We start from the raw sequence: 18,044 nt of genomic DNA, 5'->3' as shown, positions 1-18,044 counted from the left end.
CAAGGGTCCATGTCAAAACATGCTTTGAAATAAATGCATTTGTCAGTGCTAACATGCTGATGTGTAACCAAATGTTGAATATATTCAACATGATATCTGACAGGTTTTTGGTCTGCATCCAAAGTACTGAAGAAATTTAAATTCTGACCTGAGGAATCTAAACCTCTGAACCAATTACCATGCAAATTCATCCAATAGTTTTTGAGAAATCTCTGAAAAAGCTAAAATGTCAAGCCCATGGTGGTAAAAGAGGAAATGTCAGGGGATCATCAAAGTCGGGACTAATAACAGAAGGTGCAGTGGCAGCACTTGAAAAATGAAACCATACAAAATTCGCCATTCACTTAGCCTTCAGTTGAAAAACGGATGGATAAAAGCTTCTGATTTGGCACAAGGATTACCGGTGGAAATTGACGTTTCAGTGACTGAGACACTGAGAGAGACAGGGAAGACTACATTTAATGGACGCGTCCAAAAAGGAAACTAACTCACAAAACTGCAAAACAAATTAAAGATTTAACTTTGCCAAGAATGTGAAAACGATAGTCTGATGAATAAGGCAGCACATTATTTCAATAGAGGTAACTGCCAGGTGGAGTCCAGCATATTTGATGGGGACCAAATTAAAAAGAGACTGACTCCATTGTGTCAAGTGTGTAACAGGAGGCCACCAAAATGGGACTGTGAGTTTACAAGGTGTAAGGGAGATGATATTTATAGATGGTATTATAAATTCAAGCTATATGTACAAATACTAAATTACAAGATGACTCCTTAAAACAGGAAATTTGGCAGTGGAGACATTTTCCACCATGAAGAGGGCTACTGACTTTTTTGCAGCTCTTAATATGGACCTTTCATTATAACTGAATTAATCAAATACTCATACTCCTTTAAGAATGACTGGAAAATATGCATTTATCTGTTTTAAAGACAAAGTTTGACATCTGCGACTATCTCCCTATAGAGTCAAATGAGACATACACGATGATGAAATGTATTGTGATATTATTAAAATTCATAATGGGAAAAAACTATAAACTATTTTTGGAGATGTCATATTGTCTTATTTCATAAAAAAAATGTTTAAGTCATAGGTCTGACATCTGCAGAGTTACGTGGATGAAAACAACTGACATGCTAGCCAGAGCTCAGGGTAAGAGACGTGTTTGAGGAAGAGGAGGTCGAGGAGGATGAAGAATGCGACAAGAACGACCTGCAGCATCGCCCCAAGCCAAGAGGGAGAGACTGACCTGGTCCATCACTGTTACAGGGTCAATAAAACCTTTATTTCTAACCATCTGAAGTAGAAAGAGACCTGGAATAAAAATCTTTTATGGTTTAATTTGGTGTTTGTCTGAGGCTGGAAAATAAAGGTTTCAGTAATTGTCAGATTTTCAGGGAATCTCAAGGGTTTTAACAGCTCTTACGTTTCAGGCCCTAATGGTTGAATTGGCTTTATTCTGCTTAGGCTTTGGCTTAAGAAATAACTGCATTAAACAGCATTTATAGAATTGATACTGTCCGAAGGTTTGCATAATTTTTGTTCGAGGCTTCATTGTACAGAATCACACTGCTGAATCTGTGAGGGTCATCGCTTTTGCAACGAATAATACAGACATGCAACAGCTCCCACATTAAACCCTACAAGGTCTGGATTTTTATTTGTATCTGCACCACTCATAAATATCAATCCCCCAGACATGTCAGATTTGTTTCATCAAGATCAATGAATAATTCTCTTAGAAATCACAAAAGCTTTTGAGAAAACAAAAAACATGCTCTCTCTCTTGCAAGGTTAAATTTAAAAAAAAATTCTGGATCTTCCCTCCGATCTGAATCCACACCAAAATTCAATGGGTTCTTATCTGACACATATCACATCCTTTCACCAAGTTTCTGTCCAGTCATTTATGTGTAATCTTGCTTACAAACAAATAAACATACCAACACACAGACAGGGGTGAAAACATAACCTCCTCGGTGGATTTTGTGTCGTTTGGATATTCATGTTGAGTTTCTTGACAACAATAGAAGACTATGGCGCAGAAACAACTGTTTCAACTTGTTACTATTTGGACAAATGTATACCGGTTAATTTTATGGTTGATTCAGTCTCGAAACAGGTTTTGCAAATAGTAGTTAGACAATTGAATAACCTTGGTAGTGTTTGTTAAGTTTGGAAAGACAGACCACATGCAAACACTGTTAGCTCTGAGACAGTCGGGATAACGAGCCAGCACACCAGCCAACACATCAGCGAGGCATCACAGGAGAAGAGGGTTAGGTTTTTAAACAGGTTAAAGTTTCCACTGCCTCCTCGTGAAGAACCAATAACAGCCTCTCTTAGCAGCTCCTGGCCCACCGCTACAGCGTCTCTCTAATCAAATGGATACCATCTGTCTGGCCGGGCTTCAGCAACAGCAGCGCGGCAAGCTGGTTGGCTGGCTCAGACGGCCACATCCTATCTTGTTCTTTTTTGCATACACATAAGCTCATTCTCTTTTTTCCTCTTTTTTTGTGGCAAACACACAAACAGGTGGATTCCGCCAGACGTGCAAGCGTACGGTGGAAAGGCGGCAACTAGCATCTCGTCGGGAATGAGACGTAACAGTTAAACGATGATCGATGGTGGGGCAGTCACTGGACAGGGGGACAGGAGATTGATCGGCCAAATTCTCTCACTGTTCAAACATGTCGCCGCCTCATCCAACTGGCAGCGGGGTTTGAACAGGATCCACAAGTACACAGAGAACGTTGATCTAACAGTCTTGTCTTTCATTCAGACACAAAGTACAGGCACAGGCTTTATTCCTAAGAGATTAGAATATGTTTTTGAAGTTATTTTCTTGGTTCATAAATGTTTTACACAATTTCCATAGCACTCAAAATATTTTCAATAATATCCCTGCTAAACCTACAACGTATGCATTTCTTATTGATTCGTATTCTTTGCACAGTATGAGAGTCACTCTCCTATTTTAAGACTGCATAATCCCCTCTTGCTCATGAAGAGGGATATGAGGCGGCTTTATCGCTGCAGTCTCATATGTAATTCACATATATTACGAGTGCCCTCGCAAAGAGAGCCGAGATGTGTACGCCTTCCTCATCCAATTCACCTCTGGATGAGATGGGGTTTTCACAAGAGCCTGTATAAGACCTTTAGAGGGGCTCATATTTACCTTCCAATATCGAAAATGCTGCTAACATTAGCACACGGCACCCCTAGCAAAAAAGAAAAGCGCTCCCCTCGGCTCCAGCTCCGGATAACATCTGTCAGCCATGACCGCAGGGCTCTCATCTCCTCAGGCTGCAGACAATCTCCCCTCAATGACTCCACACTGAAGTGGTACTCAGGTTAATTCCAGGTTTCGTCATCCTGTTCTGACGTTGGCAGGTGAAAGATTCATCACACAAACTGCTTAGGTTTTGAGAGGATGATTCTCACCATGGAGGAACACTGACACCATCAATTATCTCGCTGAAAAGGTTAGTGTGAGCCTGGGATGTTTTGTTCCGATTCATGCAGTGATATAAAAAGTGACAAATCACGAAAAAAGAGTTGAAGTCGAAATGGTAAACTTTTTAAACACAAGTCTAAGGGCCAATTAAAACAGCAACTTATGATTATTTTCATCATTAAATAATATTTTTTCCTGAATAATTAGTTCATCGTTTTGTCAAAAGGTTCTGTAGATGTGTGTTGTGCTTTTTCAGTCTTACCGACCACTCAAAGCGCTTCACAGTCCAAGTTACATTCACACACATGTCCATGCAGCTCGACAACATCCTCTGCTTGTGTAATCACACACCGTTCAGCACACTGCCGGCACAGCCATCAGGGGCAGTCTGAGGTTCAGTATATTGCCCTAGGACGAAATGCAGATTGCTGGAACCGGGGATCGAACTACAGATCTTCTAGTTAGTGGACGACCCGCTCTACCTCCCAGATAAATTAAGAAGTCACTTTAGATATCAACATAAAGTGAACAGTAGAAAGACCAAGACGGGACCAGACCAGGTTTTCTTCATTAATCTAAGATCTCAATCACAGAATTCTTCCATTCAGGAAGAACATATTTTTATTTTTATTTATAATAAAAGTAGTTGCTCATTGATATTCTGTTGGTCAATGAATTACTCACTATAATTAGTGTGTTATACACCCTAACCATTCCAAGTCCAAAATCAATGCTTCTCAGGTTTTACTCAGACTAAACCATTTAAGTACTTAATGAGCATTTAATGACTCCAAGTTAAAATAAGACTGTATCCAACTCCATTAATCGCATCCAAAAAAACATACCAACACAAAGTCAAACAGGATACACACAAATTGGATCCTGTCCTGGTCCAGGGAGTCGGGACAGACCGGGTCAAAACTCTACACTGACTGTTGACATAATTTCTAATTGTAGTGCACTGAGTCTCTCTTGGTCTATAACCATCAAACATGCTGCCATAAACTTCCCTTATGTTTATTTGAGGGCAGAGCCCCAGTTCAATCCAACACTGATTTGACATTGTAAAGTTTGTCTTGCAAAACATTTACAGATAAAGTAAATAATTATTTAATGGGGTTTGGAATTATGGAAACAAAAATCCTCTTGCTTAAATATGTCCGCACTTGTCAAAGGTATGATTGAAAGTCTGTCTAAGTTTTCCACCCAGGGTGCTCTGTCAGCATTAGCTGAGGACTATTTGTCTTGTCTGATGTGTCTGGATGTATCTATATGATAATGCCACTGTAGCTTGCACTGTAAAATTAAATAGACATAATCAGGAATACCTTTTTCGTGACAGCAAAATAGCATCAATAAACCATTAAACTAAATGACCCTGCTATTCTGCACTTATAAAGAATGAATGTCTAACTGGAAACTGTGTGACACATCAAGGGAAGGTTCATGGCTGAAAATGGAACATCACTATTAAACCTCAGTTGGTGCTTAAGTAGAAATGATACCACTCCAATTTATTCTCACCCCAAGACCCAATGTTGTATTACACAAACAGCTACATATACAAGCTGCAATCTTCTAATCGCACCCAGCCAAGACTGAGAGAAAATTTGTCGAACAGACATTCGGCTGCTGTGCCTGAACCCTACCGGAGCCCGATGCACGGACAGTGTAAAAAAATCAAGTATACATATATGCATATATATATATGTATCCTAACCAACGTTACCGAACCCGACCTGAACCTTATTGTAAGTCGCTTTCGATAAAAGCATCAGCTAAATTAAATTTAATGTAATGTAATGAACCCAAGTACACTTTCAAAATATTTGTCTTAACGGGATGGACCTAGGTCGGGTAGCCACAAAAGTAATCACAGTTGTGGTACAAATTATTTCTTACCTGCCATTGTTTTATCTAGGACAGTTAAGTGTAACTGGTTGGAGTCCTGTTGTGAATTCTGAGAGGAAGACACTGTTTATTAAACAAAGACAGGCAAAGAATAAAACTCCTGCTTTCAAGAGAAGTTGTAGCCTGTTTATCACCGGCAGCCCAGTGGGACTAGCGGACGTAACCAACCAAGAAAAGAGGGTTTCAGACACAACAAAAATAGCCTTGCTAGATTTGCTGAGGTGATGTCACAAGGTCAGGGCAGAGGGGAGCCTGTCAGACACAGATCTTGTTCAAGTCACACTGATACTTCTAGTCTCTAATGAGCTTCTTCTGGCATGTCCCTCCTCTTCACCTCTCCTTTTCAATGGCTTAAGCCGTCGGCCCTCTACCTTCCAGTGTACACCACCAACTGCATCACACCTGTGGAACAAATAGTCATAGCTCTTTGAATATGTGGCCCCTTCAGCCAGCCCCCACTGCAGCAGTGGGTGACGTTTCCCATTTGCAGATAAGCCAAGAGAAAAAATATATATACAATGCTATCTGCTTGCCTGTCTGCCCTCTCATGTGAATCATCCAAAATTGTAATAACATCACTACAGCAACATGTCGCTGCACAGAGACCCGGCCTGGCGTGTCTCCGCTGACAGCGTGCACACAATTCCTTCACAGCCCGACAAGCTCAGAGAATGTGCAACCAGCGCTGAGTGTCATGCTAACAGCATGTGTGCACATCCACCCTGCGATCAGAGAGCAGATAAAGGTGTGAAAGCAAGCACTGCATAAGTGACTAAGATAGTGAGTTAATGATGCTGATGACTGAGGCTGCGACAGAGACAGCGTCATCGCTTTCTCTCTTCACCTCGGGAAAAACATTCGGCAAAAAAAAAAACATTTCGAAAAACAGGGTAGAATGCTAAACAGGCGCTGCTCACTCCACTGGATGTTTCACAAAACACTTCTGTATTTTATTCATGCTTGAATCAAAGTCTCATGCTCTGATTGTGCCTAAGAGAAGAGGGGGAGCTCTGTGGAGATGGGTGCACAGCGCAATGCGAGGCTTGCACTCAGCAACACAGGGGGAGAGGTGGAATGTAATACTAAAAGCTAATATACAGTAAGTGAGCCAGAGGTACTTCTTCTCTCTTCAGCGAAACATCACACTGCTCCTCTGCTTCTTTGCATCTGCTGAGAGCGAAACTAAAGCCCTTGATCCTGACAATGGTAGAGCACACTGACTCAGCTCTCAGCACACTTTTCATTACCAGCTTAAACCAAGTCACACACATACAGGAACCCAGGCTGTCAATGGAGAAAACAAAACAAAACACTGAATTGCTTTTGAGAAACAAAGAAATAAAGCGGCATTCAACTTCTATAAGGAAATCATTTTTGCAGCTTGAAACATGTAGCCGAGTGCATTTTAAGATTATAAATATATATCTTGTATACTGATATTCCTGCTTTTCAATTTACTCTGATATGGACAGTCGGCATTAACCTGCACACTTTGCCTCAGGGCTGAATGTTTCGCCTGGTACACACTGGACTCATGAGCACTGCGTGTGTACATTGGAGTTACTTTTCATTTTGGTGCTAGTTTCATGAGGTTAAAGCTGCCACATTGCTCAGGCACTCGTGGAGAGAGTCTGGCATTTACATATCTCACTGTGTGTCACACAAAACATACATTTAGCAACACCTCCTGTATGCCTGCTCTGCAAAACACGCAGAGGACCAAGTGTGAACAACAGACGCACAGAAGATGCAGCGACAAAGCCGTCACTCGCCGCACCCAGTGCAGTTCGGGCGTTGCTGACAAATACTTCTTTGTGGATGTGAGGGATGAAGCCATTTTGCATCGTGACCGGGTCTGAATCTCCCGCAAGAGTTGGAGCTCAGCTGCACATTGTAAAAACTGATCTTTTTGTTTGTCTTTCACGAAGGCGCTGCGGCTCACAGGCCTTGATGTGCATTCAACTCCACGAGGACAGAGAACGAAAAAAAACATTAATATAAAAGATGAGGTGAGGGATCCAGTTTTACATCAGTACAGTTCCAGCACTTTTTTTATTTTGAATCCATGCGTGCCTTGCAGTTTCTACCTCGGAGAGCACTAAAATCCACAAGGACGGCAGGAAAGCTGTTGCGATCAAACACGGCAAGTGGAAAGGTATTCAGCTCTATCAGCTCAGTTCAAATAACACTCCTTTTTGGTACACATGTCTGCCAACCCCATATTTCCTTTGACACCTTCAGGGAAAAAGGCTGAACAAGTTGCTTAGAGCAGGCATTAATCCTCATTTGAACTCAACTCACAAAACTTACAGAAAGAAGGTCAAAAAGGTCTTTTGTTGGAAAAGCGTATCTTATACCACTTAAAACCTCGGGGAAGTGAGAGGAGGAGGAGAAGAAAATCCTAAATAGCCTGCCAGGCTGACTGGGGTTCTAAGTAATATTTTCTTATGAATACTCACTGCCAACTTTTTTCAGGTTCCCAAGATAATTGAAGTTAAACATGTCTTTTTTTGGCAATGCCACAGAAGAAACCCTCGTATAGAGGAGTCTATGAACAGAACTTGGATAAAAACCAAGGCAGATGAGTATGGTGGCTAAAAGGCAGACAAGGCGTCTGCGGAAAGACAAAGACAAAGAGCTCACAACTGAGGAGGGAGATGGTTTGTGTGAGAGAAAGCTCCAGTGGGCCATTAGGCTGCAGACAGACACATGCAGGTGCCACCTCATCCTTCATTCTCTTACTCTCCAGGCCAACAGGCACAGAGCACGAAGGTATGAGGGCATTGAGCCATGTTCAGTGAACCTGACATTTGCTAGAGATACTGTGGCAAATGAAGATACATTGCAGGCCCAGTGGATACTAATTGTCCTCCTACATTTTCAAGAGTCTGTCACCATCCTCACTGTGTACAGTACAAGTGACTGGCACATTCAATACAAAAGTGTGAAATCCACAGCATGCTGGCTGATCCAGATTAAAATAAGATTTCCTGTCTATTTATTCAGGGATTTAGCGGTGTCCACTTTATGTGTCATATTCTGCACGGCAATGATGAACAGTTAACAGTGACATCTCGACCCGACTTCCATTATTAGCGCGGCCGCTGTCAGATAAAGATACGATAAGACAATACAGTGCTGCCTCGGCAGAGCAGCCATATAGATTCATCCAGACACATCAGACAAGACAAATAGTCCTCAGCTAATGCTGACAGAGCACCCTGGGTGGAAAACTTAGACAGACTTTCAATCATACCTTTGACAAGTGCGGACATATTTAAGCAAGAGGATTTTTGTTTCCATAATTCCAAACCCCATAATCCATTTTTGGCCCCTGTCAGGGCTCGAATGAATGATTTACTGAGCCAAACAGAAAAAGGAAGTCACCTTGGCAACAAATTGAATACATGCATCTCAAATTCACATTGTTAGGAGTGTGAAAACAAAACTGAAACACAAAGATGAAGAGCTTATCACACATTTTGTGAATGCATGGGGGGGAGGTTTACATAGATCACATTGCAGGAGAAAAAAATAAACTAATTTCACTACAATAGAAAGTGGCAGAAAGCACAACGCTGACATATCATATTGATTTTTTAGGTTCATAGGCCGAACTTGTAGACAAACTGATCCACTAGGTTAGCTTTTAAAATTTAAAAATACTGCAGTTTGCAAAACGTTATCTTTTATCACTAAGAGCATCATGTGATAAATTGAACATATATAATTATATTCAACATAGAAACTTTAGAGCAGTGTACCATTTTTGAAAACAAAAAGATCAATTCAAACCTGAGGAAAGCCAGAATTAACACTTTGATCTGTTTTCTCACACAAGCTAGAGAGAGATGGAAAAATGAGCAAAAAGATTATACTTGCTCCTGGCACCCTGAAAGAACCAGCTAAATGGCAAAGACAATGAAGCCCAACGTGTTTCTTTGGATTCTGTCTGCTCAAACTGAATAGTAGGTAAAAATCCTTTTTCTTAAAACAACTAAAGCTTTACATATCTCACTAAAATATCTTTAAAAAGCGATTGCAAAAAAACAAATAAAAAAAACAGGCAAGCTTTGGAAAGTAAATTAGCAGTATGATTACAACAACGTAATTTGACCGCCACTGGGTAAATGAGTTCTCTGCAAACAAAAAACTCAATGAGTAACATTTGTCCCCCGCAGTGGTTTTAAATGATGCCACGCGCTAGCTCCGCTGCATCACAATTATCTGGCAGTGTCTCTCTGCTCCATTAACATAAGCGAGCTGTTTCACTTCAGTACGATGCAGCTAAAGGGCTGGAGGGGCCATGATGTGACAGAGGAGCTGCATAAGATAGTGTTTGATTAAAGATGGTAATGATCTATGATACAGTAACTTAATGTTGCTCTATTTATCCGCCCATTGGCTTCATATACTGCTTAAGGGTCACAGTGGGGCTGGAGCCAATCCCAGGAGGCTTGGACTGGTTACCAGTCTATCTCAGGGCCCACAAAAAGAGAAGAACCATTCATTCAAACCTTCTGGTATTTGAGAGAACCCATTCAATCTAACATGAAGAAGTCTGAACATCCATAGTAAACCTGCGAGGCACAGGGAGAACATGCAGAAAGTACAGACATTGCTGTAAATAGAAGACAATTTAAACTTGATGAAAATACGCTGACTCCAAGGTACTGCTAGACAGTTGGGTTGTTTGGACACTCTTTGCACTGTGTGACTGGTTTGTCTATTTTCATACACTTCAATTTATTGAAAATAATTGGGGAAATGGGCCACCTGTTGTAAATAGCACCCGTACACTCTGCCAGGCATAATTATCTGAGATCAGACTAAAATAGCATCTAATCTGCTGCCATCCAACCTCACTCAAGGGGGCAGAAGCTGAACTGCCTCATTCACTTGGAGGCCTGTGACGAGAAAGACCGCTGAGTAAACAAATACTAATGACAAGGTAACACTGCCACAGGTGAAACTGAATCGGTTTGCCAAGACACAATATGAAACTGTAAGAAAAACCGAGGTAATTTCTAAATGGGTAACTCACTTATTGCTGTCAAACATTCTGCTCAAAGAAAATCCTAATTGTCTGTTTACTAAACCCCGGCCCCAATCGCAGCTTAGCAACAGTAACTAAGCAGGACAATACAGCTTTGCTGCAATCTGTAGGATCTATAGAGTTTGGACAATGGCGTCTTGACTGAATGGAGTGAAAACGTTTGTTTACATAAGCATAAGTGGCAAATGTTAGCTCGCTACCAAGCGTACTAATCACATTGGTTCAAGGGCAAAGAGTGTGTCTGTAGTACAAACAGACACACAAACACAAGATGGCCGCCGCCATCTTGTGCTTGGTACATAATTCGAGGTCTGTGCAGTACTTATCATGGAGTGGAACTATCAAGGTCCCGCCAATAACTGTGCGTGACCAATCTCGAGTGAGTCTCAGATGTCAAAATTATGTCTTTCCCTGGCTTCACTTTAGAGCAGCTGACATATTGTTCTTCTTAATATGCAGTCTTGGGTCTGTAGCTAATATATTGTAGGGTTGCAGGCAGTTTTCCAGTACAGGATTGGAACAATAGCATATTTGGAGCTTTAGCAATAACATTAGCTCAGGGAAACTAGCTCTAGCTTATAAAATTATCCATCTATTGTAGTCATTTGAGCTGACAAAAGTCAATATAGTCATAGATATAAAAAGGCCTTCTTTGATTTACTTCTGCCTGAAATCCCCTGTTTTAATAATTGCTAAACTTCCGGTGGTACATCTCTCTCTCTCTCTCTTTCTCTCTCTTATCACTGTACACTGTTAATGTGCCGTGAGAGAACTGTGAGCTGGGCAGGTATAGCCCTGGTAACTAAGGTGGCGGAGCTTAGTGAACAGTCAATTAAATAGAAACATATGAAGCGAGCGGTGAGTGGAGAAAGAATATATAACCTCTGGTCTAGTTACTCAGTGGAGCTCACCTCTAAGTGAATATCTGATTATGTGTGGAGGGAAAAAGTCAAGGAACGGTACACACGCCATAGAAACTGCCAATTCAACCTCCACTCCGCCCTCCCCTCTCGCTGGCCATAAAACGCAATGTAATAGGATTCCTAAGCTTTTCCAGTGACTGCTTCCACTATCACACAGACATTTAAGTGCACTAATCCATGACAAATTGTCTCATCTGATCCATGACAAATCGTCTGAGAGGCCGATAGAGACGAGGAGATGGAGGCAGGGAGGACGGGGGGGGGGGGGGGGGGCAGAGGATGGAGGGCTGAGGGAAGAGGCCAGGCGCAAAGAGAGTGCTCCTCGGCACCTGAATGATCAGGCAGTTATTGCCTAGTTTTATAGAAAGGTTGCTTTCATTACCTCGAAGGACATGCTGTGTGGTAGAGGGAGCGAGATCACATAGCGCTGATGAGCTCTCTCGACTGAGCCCACAGTTTTCAAAGCAATTATAATCCCATGTGGAGGTAGATTATAGGATTTCAGCTCCTCTGTTGGCAAAAAGGCCGGGTTTGTATGTCGTGATTACAAAATTAATGTTTCTAATTAAATTTGTGTCATTTATAATTTATGATTTTCATCAGCCTACAATCTTGTTCTCGCAAAGGTGGTTTAATGATACACGTACAAGTCAAACAACGACATGGAAAAGAAAAAAAGTCACAGTGAAAGCACGTAGGCTATTGCCTGTTGCTAGATTTCCACATGAGCCAATGCTGCCAGCCAAATCAAACAATTCCTTTTCATCCACTTTACAAAAATATGATTAAGACGTAATCCATTCAAGTGACTGTAATTTAATTGAATATTCTTTCACCATCAATTCTCACACTAATTAGTCCCCACAGTTTAATGGGGATGTGAATTAAGCTGATTTAGCGGGAAAACAAAACGACAGAGAGACTTTATGGACAGCTGTCCGTGTGGATACCATGGATGGATCTGCCACTCATGCTGCAAGAGCTTAGACGTCCACAGAAGAAGCAAGGAAGTAAGATAATCGCTTTGAAGATGACTGTGTAAAAAAAAGTGCATGTTGTGTTTCTGCCATGAACACTGAGCTATTGAAATGAGAACTCTTAGAAGTGTTGAAATGAGTTCCAAGTTGGAACAGTGTTTGCATTCAGTTTGTGAGCCAGTGGCTGGCATTAACATGCGTCCTGGGTGATCCGATCACATGTGGACCCCACGTATGTGAGTTCGGGCCTGGCATTAGAATGCGTCTCCACATGCGTCTTGATGAAAATCAACACAAACATCCTTTTCATTTGCAAAGACCAAATTTGATGATGCCTTTACCGGATGGAAAAATACATTCTGGATGCATCGCCTGCTGGAAATCAAACACGGGCTGAGTCTATTCCTTAGTGTGATCTGTGCAAACTAATTTGTCAGAAGTTTGCAAGATGTTTGACGCACTCATAATATATCTCTATAGTGTATTAAAAATGTTCAGACGTCATGGATGAATGTCATCATTTGAGACCCATAGGAATGAGAACTTCCTCTTACGCAAATGAGTTGAGTAGCTGGCTCTTCGATGTGGCCCATGACACTTTCTAGGACACACTGCCAAGAGAGTTTAGTCATATGCAGCCACCTCCACGAAAATGGCCTGTGTGAAAGTATCTCAATGCGTCCTCTATTCCAGAATCCAACATTGCCAGTGAAGCTTATTTCTTAATATTACCAAACACTGCCAGAAACATCATCAATCTTCTGAAGCTGTCATCCCCTCTGCATTGCACAGAAAGAGTCAAGAAAAAAATCAATTGATACTTTGTGCAGGTATGGATTCCAGACTTCCACCCTCCACAAATTTAGCAAAAAGTCAGCAAGCCTGAATTAGATTCAAGGTTTTGTCAAAATGTCCTCCTCCTATGAATATCCTCAGATTTCAAGTTGAAATACAGGCGCTTCAATAGAAACATGCAGCTGAAGTTCACCACTACAGTTCTTTGACAGGTTTTGAACTCTTAAAAATCCTTATGTTTATCAAGTGCATCCTTGTTTGTGATCACGCAGTTGTTCTTGTTTGTCCGTCTTGGCTAATCCAAGTAATTACATGTTTTCTTCTACCTCAAAGAGCTTCCTCCACTGAGGGAGCTTCATGGACGCTGAACAATGAGCTCATTAAAATGCCTCCCAATCATTTGTGATCATCCCTTTCTAATCAAAGGACAAAAAACATGAGCACTATACATGAACCACTGCACTAGTTATCAGCCTTTTCAGCTGTTCCATTTCCTTTCCGTCATTTTTCATGGACATGCTAAATCAGCATTGCCGCCTTAAATGGCAGATCTAAGAGGTTTCTGAATCAGTGGCCATAAAGGGTCCACCATTTACACAGAGGGGCCAATTACACGTCCAACATCCATGCACTATTCCTGATTCAGCCACTGATCATTGAAAATCGCTCCTTGTCCCGGCACATTGTGCACTTCAAAAGAGATGAGACAAGGAATATTCTTAACACATTATCATATTCATTGTTAGTATTTTTGTAGGTAACTTTTTTTTAATAGAAGGACAGGGTCACTTCACTCAATGAGACCTCAGCTGGAGCCAGTTGCCCCCCAGGCCGCAACGCTGTGTCCGCCGCTGTGACAATCTTTCTAATTGCCATCTTTGTAATCATCAGATGTAAACAGTGTGTAGCAGGCGAGTGGGTTTAACAGCTGCACCTGGCACAGGAATCCTGCTGTTCTGTTAGGTGTGAGACTCTTTAACTGCCCCGTCATAGTCAAAATAAAACAAAGCAAGTGTTGTTGTGTTCACACGGCCGCTCTGGGTATTGGTACGAAATGAACATGACTGCTGTGTACATACTTCAACTGAACAAGAGTAAATTTATAGGGGAACAAGGGTAACTTATTGATAATACTGTAATACAGTCAGTAGACATCACATTAGGGAGCACTTTCATTTTAACGATGGAAGACACCACATCAACTGTAACTACTGCCAGCGACGCACTGACAGGGTGAATCGGTTGCACTTTTACTGACTTGTGATGGAGTCCAGCACCGTGCACTGTCAGGAGCGGCCTGGTTTATGCGGCAGCGGTCTTGGCAGCGAGCGCTTGTGTTCGGCGAGCGCAGAGCCGGGGTTTGTGTGTGTGTCCTGTCACATTCGGTTCATCTGTCATCGTAGTGGATTATTTCTTGAGATACCAGAATTGGCTGCCCGGAATCAGGCCGCCATCAATCTTCAGCAACACGAGCACGCTGCAGAGGAGACTGTGTGAAGCAGGGGCTCATGGGAAACGGAGCGGTGCCGCTTCCTGAAGCAGGTGACGAAGCAGTCAGGCAACTCATTACTCAATCTCCGCCTCGGTGGTGACTATACCGATTTGTCATGGAAACGTAAAAAAGAAAAAAAAAAGACACAGAAATGCGATCTTGAAACTTTAATCTCTGCAGTCACCATTTTTTTTTGTCAGCTCAGTGGTACAGGAGGCAGATGAGCTGATTTCTCAACTTTAGTTAGATGCTTGAACAGGCTGCAGGATTACATCTGTACTTAAATCCACACAACCTTCACTTCCCCTCCTCAGAAACCCACACAGCCCCTTGTCTGTGTATCTTTGTCGATGCGGGATGGTTTGTAAGTTTTTGTTCCACTCACACTCTCACACAGTCGGCTGGGCTGCGTGCCAAGACACACAAAAATTTATCTCAGGGCAAAACACAGACCCAGTATTCCACTTAAACACTTGGACTTCAAGACTCATGAGTGTCCAGAACACAATGCAGAGGCCGAGCACAGCCACAATAAAAGGCCCGGTGAGGCAGCCCATCTTGTTATCAACATATTGAATGAATAATCTAAGCAAATGTATTTGTATAAAATGAAGTACAAAAGATTGATATCACTTAGAACCCATTCTACATCTTAATTGACAGTGTGGGAGACAGTACATCAGGCACGTTTTCATCATCTCATAGAAACACAGAGACATTATTTGATTACAGCAAACAGCAAAAGCATGAAAACCGATGGATTCTCAAAGGCGAGACATCTCCATTATGACACGTCCTACATATCCATATCTATTTATATCTGAGGGCTCTGGCCTCAATGCAACCGGAGAGCTCCTCAAATTATAAAATCAATTCTAATTCAAATATTCATCATAGCATTTCAATTCAGAGAGAGCAGCTCTGGTTAAATCGGTTACCGCCACTCCGCGGATGAGTGAGATTGATGTCGGCTTAATCCTCTTCAAAAAACATGATATACAGTAAATTGTACAGTCGCTGAACAGGAAGTTAGAAGACAGCAGAAATGTTTTCTTTTTGGGGGCACCCGCTTGTAAAATATCATAACATGTCCCCGGCATTTGATTGTCAGCACCAATTATGGCTGTAATACATCAGAGATTGTTTGATTTTTTTTAAGTTTTCCAGGGAGGTCTTGTGCCAAAGTAACACTATTACAGACTCACTGTGGATACAGGCATATTATATCACATCCCTCTCTCGTTGATAATCTCCTGGCGTTGCTAAATCAGTCCAATAATTACATCAAAAATCAATTTGTGTTTATCATCCACCTCTGCGACATGAGTTTGCATCCTCTCCGACCTGACGTGTCCTGAACACAGCTCCCATGTCCCCGGAGGACCCATGAAAATGCCACGCCATAATGGCCCCGGTGAGTAAATGGTTTGTGAACGTCCCAGCGTGTAAACGTCCGTTCCCCTCCCAGTGTTGTATGCAGTAAGCGTGAGAGTCTGACTGGATAACCTTCAAGAGGACTCTCAGTCAAAACCATCCTTTGCCTGGATGACTCCTTTGGATCTACACTTGTGGTTGGGAGAGGGAGTGGGAAGGGGGGGTATTTCTTCCCCCCCCCTTCATCCCCTTTGGGAACACTGCATTATTCAAAAGACACTTACTGAGCCTTGCACTTCCTTGTACATCTTTGGCACCAAGCTCGACTTGCCAACCACTCAAAAAAAGAAAGAAAGAAGACAAAAAGACACAAAAAAACAAGAGAAAAGCTGGGAGATAGCCTTTAAAAATTCATTCGGAGCTCTCTGTCGCTCATCCCTCACCGTCCTGTTCCAATTAATGGGACCGGGAAGCTTTGAAAACTCATGGTTGGGAGTTTCATGTTTCGGCTGTTACAAAGCAAAAGTAAGCCAACACGCTACCTAAGGATACCAGTGTTTAACACAAGCAGCAACAATTCTATGCTGGGGTTTTTTTTCCACTTCCTGCAGTGCTTCAATTACTGTCTTTTAGCTCGGCAACGCAACACAGACAATGAGAGGCAGGCAGACGATAGCATCAATGTTTAACAGCCGCTTGGCTTCTGGAGAGAGCCCCACTCTGCGCGAGGGTTCAGCATGGGAGTCACACTCATTGTTAGAAGCTTAAAGAAAGCCTTTGCTTTGCTCGAAAAAACCTCTGCGGTCCCTGTTACACTCCCACATACACCATAAGCAATGCTGGTAAGCTTTTCCATAATCAGAGAATTAGAGCCGCCTCAGCGTATACTCTCCCCTCATGCCCCTACAGTGCAGAAGGCGTCAGGCTTAATTGCAAAACGTTTCCACTGCAAAAGAGGGAAACATAATTGTCATTTCCATCTAAGCCACAGTGATCAAAGCTCCCTTGGTTACCAGCACAGTAATGGGGTTCTTTTGCCTTCAGCTCGTCCTACTCATAACACACTGTCAGTGAGATTCAGGGTGCAGCAGTCAAGTATTCCTCACCGTACACAGGAAATAATATCCCCACCTTCTAGCTCACATAGTTTGAAGATTCTTTTTGTCTAACAGGACTTCCGAGTTCAGTTTTAAATGCACGCATCCCGCTCAGCAAAGTAGCATGGTCTCACAGTTCAACCTCCCACATCCATTAATAGTGCTAAATGTACAGACATAGACAAATTTAAGTGTGACTAAACGTGTGTATGTAACATGCAATCGGAAGAACAATTAATCGTCTCCCCCTCTGCTTATCTTGTATGAGTGCGAGCATGGTGAATCATCACGTTACAGTACAGCGCTGGGGCAACGTCATTCAGACCGTGCAGCAGCAGTCTCTCTACGTTGCTGCAGACATGAGAACTTCTCACGTCCGCAACACTGTCCTGTGAAGCTGAAATCTGTCAGAGAGACGCACGTACCCAAGGTGAGGATTTCTGTGCGCCCGGGCCGGGCCACGTGGTGCTGCTGGATGGTCTGGTAGAGTGTGGCGTGGCACAGCAACAGGAAGCCGAGGCTAATCCACATGACCAACAACCAGGACATGGTATGGCCGATTCTGCAGGACGACACACAGAGTTATATTACAGCCTGGGTCCGTACATCGTTTCAACACACGCCTAGAGACAGGAACAAGCACTGTATACTGACACGTCTTCACAAATCCTTTGGTATCAGATGAAAAATGTACATTTGTATGAGCTTTTTTTTTATAATAAAATAAGGAATGAAATGAAAAAAAAACTAAACAAAAGCTTTAATGAGAAAAAACCTGCAGACAGAAAACACAAATGAAGATTCAATTTAGTTTATAAATTCATTTTTCTGTCTCAAACAAACCGACTGGAGCCTCAAAGGACTTCCACCATACTGAAATAACAGATTAGCTGCAGAAGAAGGAAAATACCATGCCGCGATGTCTTTGTCAGACTTATAATTTCCTAATGAACCG

General features: G+C 42.2%; 1 protein-coding gene across 1 annotated transcript in view; it reads right to left on the bottom strand.

Moving 5' to 3' along the window:
- Positions 1–17,644, bottom strand: part of LOC133000360 (chemokine-like protein TAFA-1) — a 108,332-nt gene extending 90,688 nt beyond the window's left edge. The window contains exon 1 of the mRNA XM_061070279.1: positions 17,515–17,644. Within this exon, the coding sequence (XP_060926262.1) occupies positions 17,515–17,638 (124 nt within the window). The 5' untranslated portion in view covers positions 17,639–17,644. The remainder of the gene's footprint in view (positions 1–17,514) is intronic.
- Between the last annotated feature and the right edge of the window lie 400 nt (positions 17,645–18,044).

Source organism: Limanda limanda, chromosome 4 (genome assembly GCF_963576545.1).
Source record: "Limanda limanda chromosome 4, fLimLim1.1, whole genome shotgun sequence".
NCBI classification, from domain to species: Eukaryota; Metazoa; Chordata; class Actinopteri; order Pleuronectiformes; family Pleuronectidae; genus Limanda; species Limanda limanda.
Note: the sequence above shows the minus strand (reverse complement) of the source record. Positions and strands in the feature narration are given on the sequence as shown.